General features: G+C 38.1%; 1 protein-coding gene across 1 annotated transcript in view; it reads right to left on the bottom strand.

Moving 5' to 3' along the window:
- The window catches only part of igdcc4 (immunoglobulin superfamily, DCC subclass, member 4), a 55,446-nt gene extending 39,939 nt beyond the window's left edge, over positions 1–15,507 (bottom strand). Inside the window, exon 1 of the mRNA XM_085261267.1 lies at positions 15,195–15,507. Within this exon, the coding sequence (XP_085117393.1) occupies positions 15,195–15,261 (67 nt within the window). The 5' untranslated portion in view covers positions 15,262–15,507. The remainder of the gene's footprint in view (positions 1–15,194) is intronic.
- Between the last annotated feature and the right edge of the window lie 224 nt (positions 15,508–15,731).

The following is a 15,731-nucleotide window of genomic DNA, read 5'->3' as shown; positions in this document are numbered from 1 at the left end:
CTTCTGCTCAATGTCTTTGAATGGTTGATTCTGTGTATCATGCTTCTCTGAGGTTCATCACTAACCGTAAATTTCAGACTCACTACTGTGAGTTATACTCTCAGGTAGGATGGCCTACTTTGGTAAGTCGGAGGAACTCTCATTTATACAGTTTTATATATAAGGCGATACTTGGGTTGCTGCCTTCTTATCTATGTTCCCTGCTTGTAATGAAACATGCTGGTCGGTATTCTCTTCGTCCGCATGGTTACTTGTTGCTTTCTGTTCCATTTGCCTGAACTGAACTTGGTAAAAGAGCTTTTGTCCATTTAGCACCCTCGGCTTGGAACAAACTGCAGAAGGAATGGAAAATGACTGAATTTATTTCATTAAGTGCTTTTAAATCTAAACTACGAATCCTTGAGGCCAAGTCCATAACATGCAACTGTTTCAATTAGATTGATTGTCATTTTAACTGATTTATTTATTTATTTATTTATTTATTTATTTATTTGAATTTTATTGAATTTTATTGTATTTTATTTGTATTCTTTCACTTATTGTTGCATGTGTGTTGTTGTTGCCTGTGTTTGAGTAATTTCTGTAACTGTGAGACAGCTGCTGCTGCCTATCTTGGCCAGGTCTCCCTTGAAAAAGAGGTTTTTAATCTCAATGGGATTTTCCTGGTTAAATAAAGGTTAATAAATAAATAATCCCGTCCATAGCATAAGATATAGACATTTGCGCGTTAAATCCTCAGAACTAAGGCCCTACTGTTCCAGCTGTTATTGTCACTAGCATCAAGGGCTCTGCTAAAAAAAAGTTTTAGAAGATTAAAATGCAACTAAGCTCTGCAGTTTCTTGGGAAATACAGTTTATTGTGGTAAGATTATTGGTACTGCCATTATCTGCTGTATTGTATAGTGCAGTTTGGGGTTTAAAATTTGCCTTTCTTAAAAACATGCTTTGTGTCTTTGTAATGTTATGTAATGTAATATTAGCTGACGTCCATCCATGGATGTGCATGAGAAAGAGGCAGACAGGAGCAGCTAGGATTTAGCTTAAATACTTGAAATTATGTTGATTCATCTTAATTTTCCTGTAAACTGTAGTTTGATCTTAGCTAGAATTACTTAGCTTACTTTAATTCTGAAACTGTGTAGAAGTCCATTTCAGGCACTGCCTAACCATTTGTCTCAGACGGAGAGAAACTGAAATTTGTGGCATTTATTAAGAATACTTTCATTGCGTTAGTTGCTCTCAGAAAACCCTTGTTGGTATTTTTATAGAGCCGTTGTGTTTCAGTTAAACGCACCAGACACGACTGAACTGAAAACAAGGGCAAACTTTACATCAGAAGATGTGCGGCTCTGTGACTTTCTTTCACACATTAGTCTGACTTAGAATTATTGTTTTAAAACACCAGTCACACAAACAAAACAATGCACTGAGGCAGCAACATGTTGTTGTTGTTTTCAGTGGAGTCTGGTGGCTTTGATCAAAAGAATTGCTTCAGTTTCTCTTCACAAAATCTGTTCAACAGCAGACCTGAAAACAATTGAAATACACCCTACAGTTAAACATGATTTTGTTAGCCAAAATATATTTTACTGCTGGTCATTCACAGTAGTACACTTAGGACAGTGTTACCAAGTTGTTATGATGCTCTGCTAAGCAATATCACAGGACAAATTGTGCAGGGAGGGAGCTGGACTACGGTTTCTAACTGAAAGAGACAGAGAGAGCAGATTCAAGCAAATCAAATGATAATATTCAAATGAATCAGATCATCAACTGTCACTGGTTTGCACCTGTGTCAGGGGAGCAGCAGTTAAAGTTTCCATGGTGATGGCATTCAGTGTGTGCACTGTAACCAACTGTCTCGAAAATGGGCTTGGCACTCACAAAATGCCTTATAAAATCCAAACTGTCTATTGTATCCACCTGCTTTAAAGCTGCTCTATTTAGCTGTGATTTAAAAAAAAATGTGCTCAGGTGTGCTATGAAAAAAATAGATTGTTTCTTCTTTTCTCCAAAAGTTATTGCTCAAATTATTACGTAAGTATATGGAAAACTTAAATTGCCCTCCTCCTACTCAAATCTTCTATATCCCAAAATTTACATCTATTGGCTTCCAGAGAAACCACGTCTGAAAGAAAACAATTTTTTCCAATGATTTGTGGGTAAAATTATTGTCATAGAGTATAAATTTTCACCTCACCGACAGGTTAAAGAGAATTTTTCCATTAGAATTTTTCTGCTTCTGCCATTCTGTTTATTAATTAGTCCACAAATAGCTCTCTCATCCACTTGAATGGAGAGGGATTTATTTTTTTGGCAACAATTTGAAAATAATTTACATGTGTCTGAAAAAGTAAGTCATCCCACCCCCGAGCTAATCAGTTTGGTGCAAGAATGATGTCTCTGTGTCAAGCAATGTGGGAGGATAATAATAATATTAATAATGTCTTATATATATTTGTATATTCCCTGTCTCCTCCAAGATGAGTGCACCATCTTGATGAAACTTTGTATAAACATTGCCTATGGCACTGTGATGGTCAACATCTAAACTCTGTATACAAATATTTTATCCAAACTCCATAATCATAAATATTTCTTCATTTGAAATTTCAGTTGAGCACAGAGTGGAATGTCACATTACAAGGTGTGTCACAACATAATGAATTGTAGCCTCACACTATAATGTTTCTATGGTTGTATGTTCCCTGTTTCCCACGTGTAGCATGGGGGTTTTCTAGTATTAACAAAGAATTTAACCAACACCAGAAAAGTTGGAGAAAAGGCATTCATGATTTAAAAGTCACAAAAATGAAAGAAATCTCTTCAAATGTACTTTCAAAGTATGACTGGAGAACTTGTTGAACACCACATTCCCAGCTGTCACTATGCATGTTATTAATGTGTGCTTTTTGGGCACCATGCAGTTGAAATGTTAGTGGATTGTGGTTATATAGCAAAATTGCCTGACTTTTGCAGAAGTGTGACAGTTAATGTTGATTTGTGACAAACTCCCTTTTTGTCAGACTACAAAACAAACTGTACCTTGAGCCTCAGGAGCTATGAGTTGCAGAAAACATGGAATCTGCAGTTCGTTGAGCAAAGAGATCTTACAGATTTTTATGCTCTGGCTGTCTACATTCTAGTAGGAAGAAAGCTGGAAACCTTGAGGCACCCCATGTGCCTCCCCTCTTAGATAACACAAGGTTAAAGTTGTTGTGCTGTGCTGCAGAATATATTTCAAGTTGCAAAATTCCTCATGCCTGTACTTCTCATGCCACTTACACTTTTGTGGTGAATACCCCAACAGAGCAAAAGTTTATTTTAAGAGATTACGACACTCACAAACTGGTTCTACCTTCAAGTATCCCCAGTACATTTCAGGAATTTAAAAGATATTTTGAATTTCAGGAGTGTTTGAAGGATAAATTTGTGGAGTTTTTCACTTGGAGCTCCGTTAAAGAAGTACAAGACAAACCCACACTAAAAGTTCTGATAACCACTTATGAGGACTTCAAGAAGAAAAATAATGACATGTTCATTTGTGTGCTCATGTGGTTCACAAGAAACCATTGGTGGTTAAAAGCTGTTGTCTTCTTTAAAAAAAAAACTGTTGGAATTATTTAAAATAGTAAATGACCGCCTAAAATTGTAAAAAAAAAAAACAATAACAATTTAAAAAAAAATCCTTGTATGTTATTGTAGCACTTACAATTTTTAATTTCCATTAATTTCCACTTTTAAAAGACTGGCATTTTGTTGTTGTTTTATCCCTGCCTTTAATGTGCTTTGAGATCAAGAGATCAGCAAGGTCAAATTTTTTTTTGACATTTTTATTTTTACTCAGAAAACGACTAATAAAATTTGTTCTTTACATTTTTAGGGCAATGCTTATTTATAAATCACTTAAAGGTTTCAGGATTCAGAATCCTTTCACTGCAATGTCTCTCTCTTACATCACTGCTACAACCTAACCTAGCAATGATACATAACCTCTGAATAATCTGTAATTATTATCTTTCAGTGTTCTGTCACACACACACACACACACACACACAGAGAGAGAGAGAGTTTCACAATACCAAAAAACCCACAGCAAGCCAAGTCAACAAAATATAATTTCACTGTGTTATTTAATTCATGACGTCAAAGCCGTGATGATGGGAAGCAATAAAAAATCCAGCATATAAAGAATAAGATACAAAGAATGAGAGTATATGAAACCCACAATTTCAAAATGAAATGAAGGACTAAATTAGTGCCCATAAAGGCGCATGTTAGGAAGTCACTCACTGCTTTCTCACTGAAGATCAGTCACTGTCATCTCAGAGTCCTGTTGCCTAGGTAACTCTCTAAAGTACTTGCCACACTCTTATATGTCAGTCAGCGGCGTCTTTGGCTCTCATTGGTAGTTGCTTCAGTTGCCTGCCTCGAAGTTGAGAGAAGTTTTACCCACTTTTCTTCACCAGACGTTATTTTAGCTTTGAGAGTAAAGTGACACAGAGCAGCTAAATAGGATTTAAGACACGTTTGTGAAGATAGACAACCACAGCACAAAAAACAACGATAGCCACTTTTCTTTGTACCAAACCAGTAGATAATTGATACGATTGGTTAGTGATGTTTATATATAATGTGCAACTGGGTAGTACTTGTGTTGGAAACCCAATACATGGTAATGATTTGTAGGACATTACTGTGCACTGAATAATAAATACAGGCTGAGTGCACTGGGAACCTGGTGTAATAACAATAACACTGAGCAGGCTTCAGTGAGTAGAACTAAGTATGTGTGTTTGTGTGGTAAGCCTGGATGGCTGAACCCAAACCTCAAACCAAGCTGGTTTTCCTTTATACTAGTGTTTAGTTTCAGTGGTACCTTATTTTGCCAATTCAATTAACTTCCATCAATAGATACGAGGTACAAACAATACCCCCACCACTTGCTTTGTTTCTGGCGAAAAAATATCCAGCATATGAAGAAATCAATATTTTGAAGCCGCAGCTTGAGAGATCATCTGAGCGGAGAAGCAGCCAGTGATAAACCCTGCAGGGAGACAGACATTCTCAGGTTTCAGTGTGCAAGTAGAAATGCTTGTGTAATAGCAAAAACAGAAAATCTCACTGACAGATGCACTTTAGTGCTGTCTAAATATTTAGGCTTTTATTTTGGTATAGTGTAATTCGAAAAAACTGCTTTGGCTATATTAGGTTTGTACTGTGAGAACAGACTGCATCTGGATCATGGTATACAATCCATTGTCGTTGAGACCGCTGATCTGCTTGTTTCTCGAATTGAAACTATTTATTAGGTAAGCAATTGTACGTATAGAGGGCTCAGTATTTCACTGAACCCATAGTGAGGTCACGAGTCATTCAGCAATGTGAACAGCTGCCGTGTCAAGTGTTAACTGTTCCAGCTGTGTTTCCTCCCAAGACGATACACTAAAGTTCTTCTCACACCCAATCATGGGCACAGATACATGGTCACTTCACTGTTGAAAAGCAGATACAGTGAATTAAAGAATTAAGACAAGCAGACACACAAATCTAACTCAGTAAAGTATATTCTGATGCTCCATAGGGAACTCTGGATTTCTGCTCAGTTTGAATTGTATAATTATTTAACTCAGAGCCAACTATCTAAGTGGAAGACACGTTAAATGGCCTCGGGGCCAATTCAAACCCAGGTTTCTTCATTACTTTAATTGCATATGTGCCACCTGTTAAACCAAGTGAGCTAAACCAGCACCTGGAAGTTGGTATGTTATGTAATGACTAATGAGTTTCTATTCAGTTAATAAGATTAGTTGTTTGTGCTAAAAAACAAACACCAAGCAATGTCCTTCAGAACGTCCTAATCAAAATAGAGACTTTCTTAGTGCTTTTCTCCAATTTTATTAAAAAAAAACCCACATTAAATATAATCAGAAACTTAAAAGCTGATGAGATTTTGTGATTTTTGTTTAAAAAAAATCACAAAACCATCATTTGGCTAAGTAATTAATCACCTAATCATTTCAACTCTAAATGGTTTCAAAACTTCTAAGTTAACACCTCTTTCTCTATTTGTCAACTTCTTTGCACCTCATGCGGTAACTGAGGAGCACTGAAATTTTTATAAAGTGATGAGCTATGAAGCTTAACATGTATACTTTTTAAAAATAGTTTGCTGTGCACATATTCTCACAACCAGTGTAACGACAATTGAAAGGGAAAAGAGACGAACATGGGAGCAGAACAGAGAATAAAGGATAAAGAATGAGAGAGGGGGCGTATCGGTGCAGTCCCTCATGCCTCCTGCTCTATGTACAGTGCTCATTCATCCCATTCTGGCTTCCTCCAATCACAAAGCAGCTTTCTTGCATGTGGGGCCTCCCAGCAGCGTGGGGCCTCCACATGGCTATGTCAAGTGCCAGACCCTCTTGCATGAGTCAACAAAGCAAGCAATAAAACCAACATGGGAGTAACACGGGAGATCCAAGTCGGGATCTATTTATTCACACAGCAGACAGTAAACTTACAGGAGAGGACTTCATGGTAACATCCGTGGTGATGGTATGAAAACAGACTAAATGCAGACAGGAGATGATACACCTGCAAGGTAGTTAAAAAAAAACACAACCACGAAAAAACTAACTCTTTCTTTGATGCTTCTTTTTCAAGTGAAGCACATGTTACATTAAAATGCTCATGCACAAGGATCAGGGTTGAGCATCTCACACTATGTCATGATGATGAATGAGACTGTTATGTGGCGCTACCTGGTACACGCACTGAAGAAGGACAGACTGCACTGAGCAAGCGTCACGGATTACGCTCGCACCAGGATTCTCAGCAATGACATCTCCGTCACAGAAGAGATGTGCTGTGATCTTTAAATAATATAGTGCATTTGAATGAGAACTAAAGGGTGTGAATACTCAGTATGAATTCACAAATGACTGTTCAAGAGATTCCTAAATGTATGCTCTCTATTGTGTGATGGCAGAATATATTATTGAGTAATCTAGGAACTAAAGTTCAGCCCTGCTTTGAATTTCTAGTGGAGCTTTTCCCACCGTGGTAGGCACTCAGTATCACTATAACTCTACAGATAAACCAGCATCTTCCCACCTACATGGCCACCTTTAGTGTAACTCCTCCACTCTCATGTGACCAAGCATACAGCCGGGAGGAATGGAAGGAATGTGAATGCAGGTTGGTTAATCAAGTGAGCACAACGCGACCACTGACACTGTCATAAAAATGAGCACAGGAATAAAAAGAAGCTTGCCAGTGTGATAAGTAGAACTACGATCTAGTGGTCATCATTTAGTGTGGCTAAAGGTTCAAGTTTGCACAACACCTTAAGTCACTTACTTTGACCTGAGTAGCTCGTATTCCATTATGTATATCAATTACACTATGAGGTAAACCTCAGTGACCTAGTAAGCTAACAGGATAAAATTACCAGTTCTATATAGCATTGCAGTAAAGTCTCTATAATAACAGGTAGTAGTGTTGCTGGACAACAAATCAGAAAGAGCCTGATTTACTTAGATTTGATTTCCATATGTAACGGAGGTAAAACTCACTGGAAAAGCTTATATAAGAGAAAATTACTTTGAGCTCTTCACAATATATGTTTTACTGTAAGTTGTGAATTTTTTTACATGACTAAATATAATAAAACAAATACTGTATGTTCTACTTCAGATGATGAAAGAAAATATTCTATAACCTAAATGGTTACTATCTAAAATTAGGTTTAACCATATTGTAACGTAAGCCAGAAATGGAAAAAGACAGAGAAACTATGGACACTTAAAGTAAAATCATATAATTTCATCTCACACGTTGATGTCTGTTGCAGGCTCAAGATAGAGAAAGCAAATATTATTTGATCTATAAACTGTTCTTTTATAATACACATATGTATTCTTGGTGAAATTAACACCTCATTAGTTTACAAGGTCTTGTTATTAGATGTTTTAAGAGGTCACGCTATTCATAACTGAGCAAAAGCAAAAACAAAATACATTCTCACAATAACAACCCAACCCAAAAGAGCAAATCATTTGAATGCATAGCAGACAAAATCAAGCTCAAGGCTTCCTCTCCTTTCATGCAAAGATTTCTGTGCTTAAGATTGCTTTTCTGGCAGCATGAATAGGCACACACAGGGCAGCACAAATAAAAAAAATCAACATATTCACTACACAAATATACCCAGCTGAAACCCAGCCCAGGGCATCTTTAAATAATATGCATCCTAATTTAGCATGTGCTCTCTGGGGACGGGATCAGGATGCACACACAAATCGCAGCTGACACACCCACGCTTACACACAAGTGAGCGAAGCAGGCACACCGGGTGCACTTTATGTACCTTTAGCAAACACACACACGCGCAGATACTTAATTTAACGCTAATGTATAATTAGGTAGTCTCAGCAAGCACTGCTGTCCAACATGCTTAGATTTGTACCTCTCAAGAGAACTGCATACATATATTCACAGAAATATTGAAAGAGAAAACCAGAACATTTGTCCTTAAAAGTACTATTTTACATAATTTACAATTAAATCAGAAATTGCAACTTCATGCAATTACATGAAGGCACAACAGTGATGTTTTAAGAAAGATTGTATATACAAGATTGTGTATGCACAGACATTTATAATAATGTTAAAGCTGTTCCACCCATAGCAGTAACAGTGCAGCAAATTGCTAAAGTCCTTCTCCAGATGGCTTGCATCCATCTCCAAAACCAGTGCTTAATATTTTGTAGGTGCCATTATACTGCAGGTTTAACAACTGTCTCTAAGGTGTCCTTACAACAAAACAGAGGTGAATGCACTCTATACATTAAAGATGATGCTAGAGTTTAGGAGAGGCATAGGTGAATATCCCTAGGAGACCTAAAAGTGCAGGTCAGCATCGACTCCATCATAAAACAACCTTGCAGGAAATAAATCATGGGTTTCTTAAAGTTTTATGTTTTTTTGAAGTACGTACGTTAAATCATCCACTTCAGCTAAAGTTGTGATAGAAGTTGGATACAAAAAAACTCCAGATTCAACTCAAAAGTGCGACAAATAGTGCAGTGATAAATAAAAAATGACCTAGAACTGAAGAAAGACCTAGAGATCCTGTGTTTGTGTGTGTCTGACAGCCAAATCTTTGTGAGCTGCTCAACCTAACAGCAAACTCAGGATAATCTTTTAAAGAAATAATGAAACTGTCTCCTTTTTTTAATCTGAGTTGGCAAGAATTTTGTGTGTTGTTTCATGATACCCGGACTGTCATGAAAAATGTCATTCAACTTCATCACAGTCAGTGATGCAACATCTGTGACGGTGATGACTTCCCTGTGCAGGAAATGGAACTTTGTGATTGGAGTTATAATGTGAATTTTATATCTAAAAAAAAAACCCAATCTGTACTCTGCAAACTTCATAACAGACTTCTTACTGTGAAGCTGAAAATCTCTCCCCTTTGTGTAACTTTACATCACCATGACATTTAAGCTAGACAATGGACTTTGCACCACAGTACCCTGTTGCAGTGTGTGAAATAAACTGTTGACTTAAAAAAAAAATCCCTCCCACCACTATTCTTAGCACCGCAAACTCATTTAAGCAATAAGAGTTTTGCAGTAAAATTTCTATCGTGAAAATATTAACTTTGTAACAAGCTGCTGAGATGACTCTGTCTGACCTGAGCATATTGGTGGAAAAAATCTGTTATTTGTTTTGGGGGGTTTTGAAACTGTGAAACTGACAATTCAAATGATTCCTAGAGAAATAAATCCATCCTCTGTTTCAGCATACGAGGTTCTTCTAAAGATTGCTCATTCAGGTAGTCTACAGAGATTTTTGAACTAAGCCAAAAATAAGACATCTACAATGAGGAAGTGCTGGTGGGCTGGCTTGGAGCCTTCAAAGGTATGCCAAGAGCATATCAGAGATGTTTGCTTATTTGTACAGTTTTTCTTACACGACTCCTTACACGGTTGTTTTGGGGGCTCCTTTATGAGCACTAGTAAGGTCAACATTACTACTGTAGCTTTCTATATAAGGTAACATTAGGTTAATACAGGGGTGAGAAAGCTGTGGTAACTATAAAATAACCACACACATTAATTACTGCCAGTTTTGGCAAAGTCTAATAAGTGGAGAAGCCTGCAGCTTTTCACTGTAAACTTTAGGTCAGTGGTTCCGTAACCTCAGGGTTCATATTTCTTAGTCAGTCATAAATAACCTAGGCTCTTTTATCTTCTTTGATTGAACTTATTTGTAATAAAAAATCAGGTTGTTTTAAAATAAAACAAAGAGTCTATACAAGCCTCATCAGGTTAAATGTTAACTTTCATGATGGTATAATTAGAAAAACACTGAACAAGTATGACTTGCTTTCAATATTTGCCTCTAAAAATAAGAAAAGCACAGCTTAGGTCTGAAAAGCTGCATCTGAACAAACCACAAGACTTCTGGAAATGTGTTCTTTAGACAGATGAAACCAAAGTGGAGACCAAAGTTTCACCATAATCAAAATGCTATGTGTGATAAAAACCAAGCACAGTTTATCAACACAAACACCTCATACCATCTGTCAAGCATGGTGCCGGTGATCATTTGAGCTTGTTCTGCAGCCACAGGACCTGGGGGCACCTAACATTCATTGAGTTAACCACAAACTTCTCTGTATACCAAAGTAATATAGAGTTAAATGTGGGACCGTTTTCCCAACAACTATAGCTTGGCCAACTTGTTTGTTGAAAAAAATTACTCTAACCAATCATTTTTTAAATGTATTAATTGACATTATAGGGTGCCGAGCTGTCATAGGAGCTATGCAGTCAGTAGGAATTAACAGCTAAAACTACAGCTCCCCTAGGCTTCAATTTACAGGCTTTACAGCAAGTTTAACTTTATTGTTTAGCTGTCGAGTCAACATTTCTATTGCTTAACTTTGTTTCTACTGCTCTCACAGAATTGTTTTCAGCTGAAGCACATCCTTGGATTTGACAAGAAAGCACTAAAAACCTTGTCAGCACCAAACAGCAGACACGTGGTTTGGTGAACAAAGAGGAACATTTTCTTCTTGAGTGAGTGGAAACTAAAAACTAAACTAAAAGAGACTAAAAGTTGGGCTTACATTCACCAGATGATGCAACTTCAAATGATAAAGTTGCTCCATAAATTGTGTCAAATGAATTAAATCATTAAATTAATCTGACTGGGTAGTTTAATGGGTATGATACAGTACATGATGTAAATACACCTTGTTTTGATTAGCCTTAAGTCTTCTAGATATACACAAAACAGTGCTTCAAAATAAAAGCCCTACAACTTTTTTAAATCTTGGAACTCATTTGAACCAAAACTCATGAGCCACTCACAATCTACTTTGGGTCCAGCAGTTAGGAAACAATTCTCTAGCATACTTCAGCAAAATTTTAGAACATTTCTGGTCAATGTATCCAAATCAGTGATACAGTTTGTACTGTGAATGTACTGTGTCTACCTCTGTGTTTACACATTTGCTTGGTATGTGCTGACTTCTGTCCTGCAGGCACACTGGCTTTCACCCATAAAAATCAGGACAAGCAGTTTAAAGAATAATGGTGATTGATATAAGAAGAGAACATGTAAAAAAAAAAAAACAACTTTCCTGCCTAATCAAGGCTTATGCTACACTGTAACAAGTGCAGGGGACTGATGTAGGATGTCTAACTACATGTGACAAAGTGGAGAAGCATTACAAAACTTCCTAGTGCAAAGATTTCCATTTAATAGGACCTGTAAAATGGTAAATTAACTCAAATGTCATTCTTAGTCAGTGCCTAGGCTTCATTATGCCCTTTTCACTGTGTTTATATTCATCAAGTGCTTATAAAAAAGGGTAAATGCATTACAATAGTCAGATTCATTTGCTCATAAAGTCTTTCAGGACTGTGGATGTTGTTTAATTGTGTCTATTAATAACTGTGCAGTATTCTATGACTGTGAACACACAGACACATGGGCAATCTGGCTTCATTCATTTGCTTCTGATGTGTTAAGTGAAGCTGACAGATTTGCCTTTGATCTTTAGAAAGTACAAAACAATTAATTTGTACATGCAGACATGGCCCTTGCCCTCAAGCATACCCCTTTAGCTTCTGTCATTCTATCCATGGCCCAGAATTAACACTAACCTCTATTCAGGAACAACCTCAGGTCCCATAAACACCATCATCCACAACAGTAATGTATACAGTAATGTACTTCCTAAACATAGCAAAATTCACACAGAGGGGAAAATGACGGAGTTGTTTACTTATCTTGATGACAAAAAGTATAATTATTTGGTAATAACACATAATAAGAAACCTTTTAAAGCAGCGGTCCCCAACCTTTTTTGCGCTACGGACCGGTTTATGCCCGACAATATTTTCATGGACCGGCCTTTAAGGTGTCGCGGATAAATACAACAAAATAAAACTAATACCTGTACCGAAAAAAAGAAAATTTATTCATAACACATGTGAAAAGACCGAGGAAAACCGAGTAAACAATAAAAACGATAACAAAATAATGCTGAAAACCGATAAAAACCCTGAAAACCATACATTTCGCACCTGAACCTCAACTCTCGCGGCCCGGTACCAAACGAGTCACGGACCAGTACCGGTCCGAGGCCCGGGGGTTGGGGACCGCTGTTTTAAAGCATGTTGCTATCAGCAGTGCTAATAATTACAATTGTAGGATTTGATGACAAATGTTAAATATCACAATGGATCTTTAAATGTGAGGTTTTTGTTGATGCAATTGATGCAAAAAACTTACAAATGTATGATTTTATTGAAATGTTTGAACTGCCTAATCCCAAAATGTCCAAACTCATAACTTTGCTGATATCACTGTACAAATAAATCAACCTTTTCCCAACTCTTATCATACATAACCTCCACACCAATCAGTATTTACTTGCAAAAGATTTCATCATCTCACTGTGACTGCCCACAAGTGTGGCACTCACTCTCTTGTCAAGAAGATCTCAACAGAAGTTATTCCTTATTCTGTATATTCTGGAATCTTCGAGGCTTGGTAATCTAGCTCTATAGCATTTGTACCCTCTGACCTCTTACTGCTATATCAGATGGACGTCAAGGAGGCACACCTCTAAGTGGCCTGCTTCTTAAGGCCATCGTGTACATAATTGAAGAATGAGTAATGGAGCTTGTGTGTTGAAACTACAGTATCTCAGAGGTAAGTGATGTCTGCCTGGATACAAGCATGGTTCTCATATACATGCATTCCATTACACTTGACTTTTCACTGCCACACCAATCCACCAAGCACCAAACTGCCTTATTTCTCATCACTGTTGGTAGCAATCACTGCAGGCCATAACATACCACAGCAGCAACAGGAAACCTTTCTGCAACTCCCACCAAAGGATAAACTACACAAGCTGAGACTAAAGTAAAGAAAGAGGCATAGTTTTCATGTAAGTTTACGGTGATATTAATAGCTTGTGTATTAGTGCCACTTTCCAGATGGAACTTTATGGTGGATCAAAATACCCCAACATGGAGACTGAATGCAGCCTCAAAGCATAACAGAGCCTCCACTGTGTTTTGCACAGTGATGATTGTAGACACTTACTGCTACACCTCTCTCCTGACCTCTTCTGTACATATTCATGATGATGACTCGAACCAAAGTTTTTCCTCCCTAACACCTGTTACCAACAATTTTCATATGAGTTCTTCTGTAATTTGGGATGCTTCAGCCTCTTCTCCTTTTTTTCCTCTTTCACAGCATCCACAATATGCTGAGACATGCCTATTTTGTGGCAAATAACACTTTCAGAATCACTTTGCTGTTGCAAAAATACAATTTTCTGCCTATCAATCTGTGTTGTCTTTGGCATTTTTATAGATTTGACTAATTGTAAAAAAAAAAACTTTCACATGCCACTCTAACCTGCTCCCAAAATGTTTAATCTGTCCACACTGCCACACACGTACATACATGGCAGGAGTTACATACTTTCTCATGTCTGACTAGGAGTTACAGTACCCACTGATTTCCAATCCTCTGCAAGAATTTCAGTTTCAGTCCATGTGTTTATCTTATAATCCAAACTCTCTGATGAACAAGATGGAAACAGATTATGAAATTCTGATATGATGCTCTTCTTGAGCTGAATGTTGCCTCAGTGATTTCATACAGAAATGTTCTGACATGTTAGACAGTCATTAGACAAAAATCAGAAAGTTGGGCTTTGGAATAAAAGGTTTTAAGGAAATCAAATGTTCTATCTTTTTTGTTTCCTGACCACTGGTAAGCATTTTACTTTATAAGAGCCACTCGTGTTCTGCGCTGGTCTTTTGTCATGTAAATCCGGTGACCAGACAGTCTCTCACCGGCTCATCGCCACCACTGTTAGCATTTTCCTCTTCAACCAGCCACAGCAGTTATTAGGAAATAAACTTTTTGCTGTACAGCTATCATATTCATTATGATGCATCCATCTTTAGATTTCTATAGATCATACAGCAATCTATAAATATGTAGAATACTTTTGATGATGTTACACTGTCTTCAAAAACCTCTCCCTCAACTTTTCTGAGCCATGCAGAGGGGGAAACCATAACGTCCCTTGCGCACATCAGTGCACCGTAACAGAAAAAGTCCCCCCCCCCCCCCCCCCCCCCCCAGCAGCAGAACATGAAATAGTGGTGTGCTGCAGGACATAATTCTATTTCTGAACGCACAAGCCCATCACACATGTTGTTATTGTGAGTCCGATTCCCTGGTTTGGATCCCAAACTTCCCACGGTCGCTTCAAAGCCCCTGGCCGCCCTGTGGCAACATTCAACAACACTGTGGCTACTCCTTGGGCAATGTGCTGCAACTTCCCATCGCCAAAGCTTTCCAGCGCGTCCTGAGAGAGATACCAATGAAGTACCCTAACAAAACACCCCTACATCGTGGGGATTAGAGAGGCCAAAATGAGGTGAACACTGAATACGGAGGGGATATTGCACAAACTGTGCAAGGTGCAGATTCACCCAGTAGATCATATCTGTTATCGCAGTCTACTTATGTTCTGAGTAACTGCACTTCAGAGTAATACGAGAGGTCCGCTGGCTCACACATGCACCATACAAGAAAAAAAGAAAAAAAGAAGAAGAAGATTTAAGTGAGCGCTTTACCTTGCTTGGATGGACCACAAAACAGCGAAAGAAGACAGAACAGCCAAATTGTACTCTCCACCGCCATGTACAGCCTTTGATTTCCACCAGTGGGGTAGCAGCTTGAGTCTATACAACAGCTATACCGTTATAGCGACATTCATATGCTGGAATCCGCTATTGTCTCCGCCGGTGCGTAAAGGAGTCTCTGAGAATGTTTAGGGTTCTTTGGTTAACAGTCTCCCTGGTTTTCCTAACAATAAGGTTGCATTAGTCGGGGGAGAGCCGTCGTGTCTCTCGGCGCTTCAACGCCATGTTGCGAACGAATGTTAAGTGTGTGTTGGCTGCGGGTCCTAACACAGCACACACACACACACGTGCGCGCACTTTCACGCACACACACGTTCACCAGACACTGGCTGGCTGGTCGTCGCTGGAGTCCTGAAAAGCTGTCGGTGATTTTAACACACCCTTACTTGGTCCTTTTTTCAGCCCCATGCTTTCCACTAAGACTTTATTGGTCCGGAGCGAATCCGTTGTGAAAAGCACCTGAAACAT

The sequence above is a fragment of the Mchenga conophoros genome, linkage group LG1, assembly GCF_057382185.1.
Source record: "Mchenga conophoros isolate Kocher_MC1m ecotype Shallow Benthic linkage group LG1, M_conophoros_male_GT1.1, whole genome shotgun sequence".
Taxonomy (NCBI): domain Eukaryota; kingdom Metazoa; phylum Chordata; class Actinopteri; order Cichliformes; family Cichlidae; genus Mchenga; species Mchenga conophoros.
This window is presented reverse-complemented; position numbering and strand designations above follow the sequence as displayed.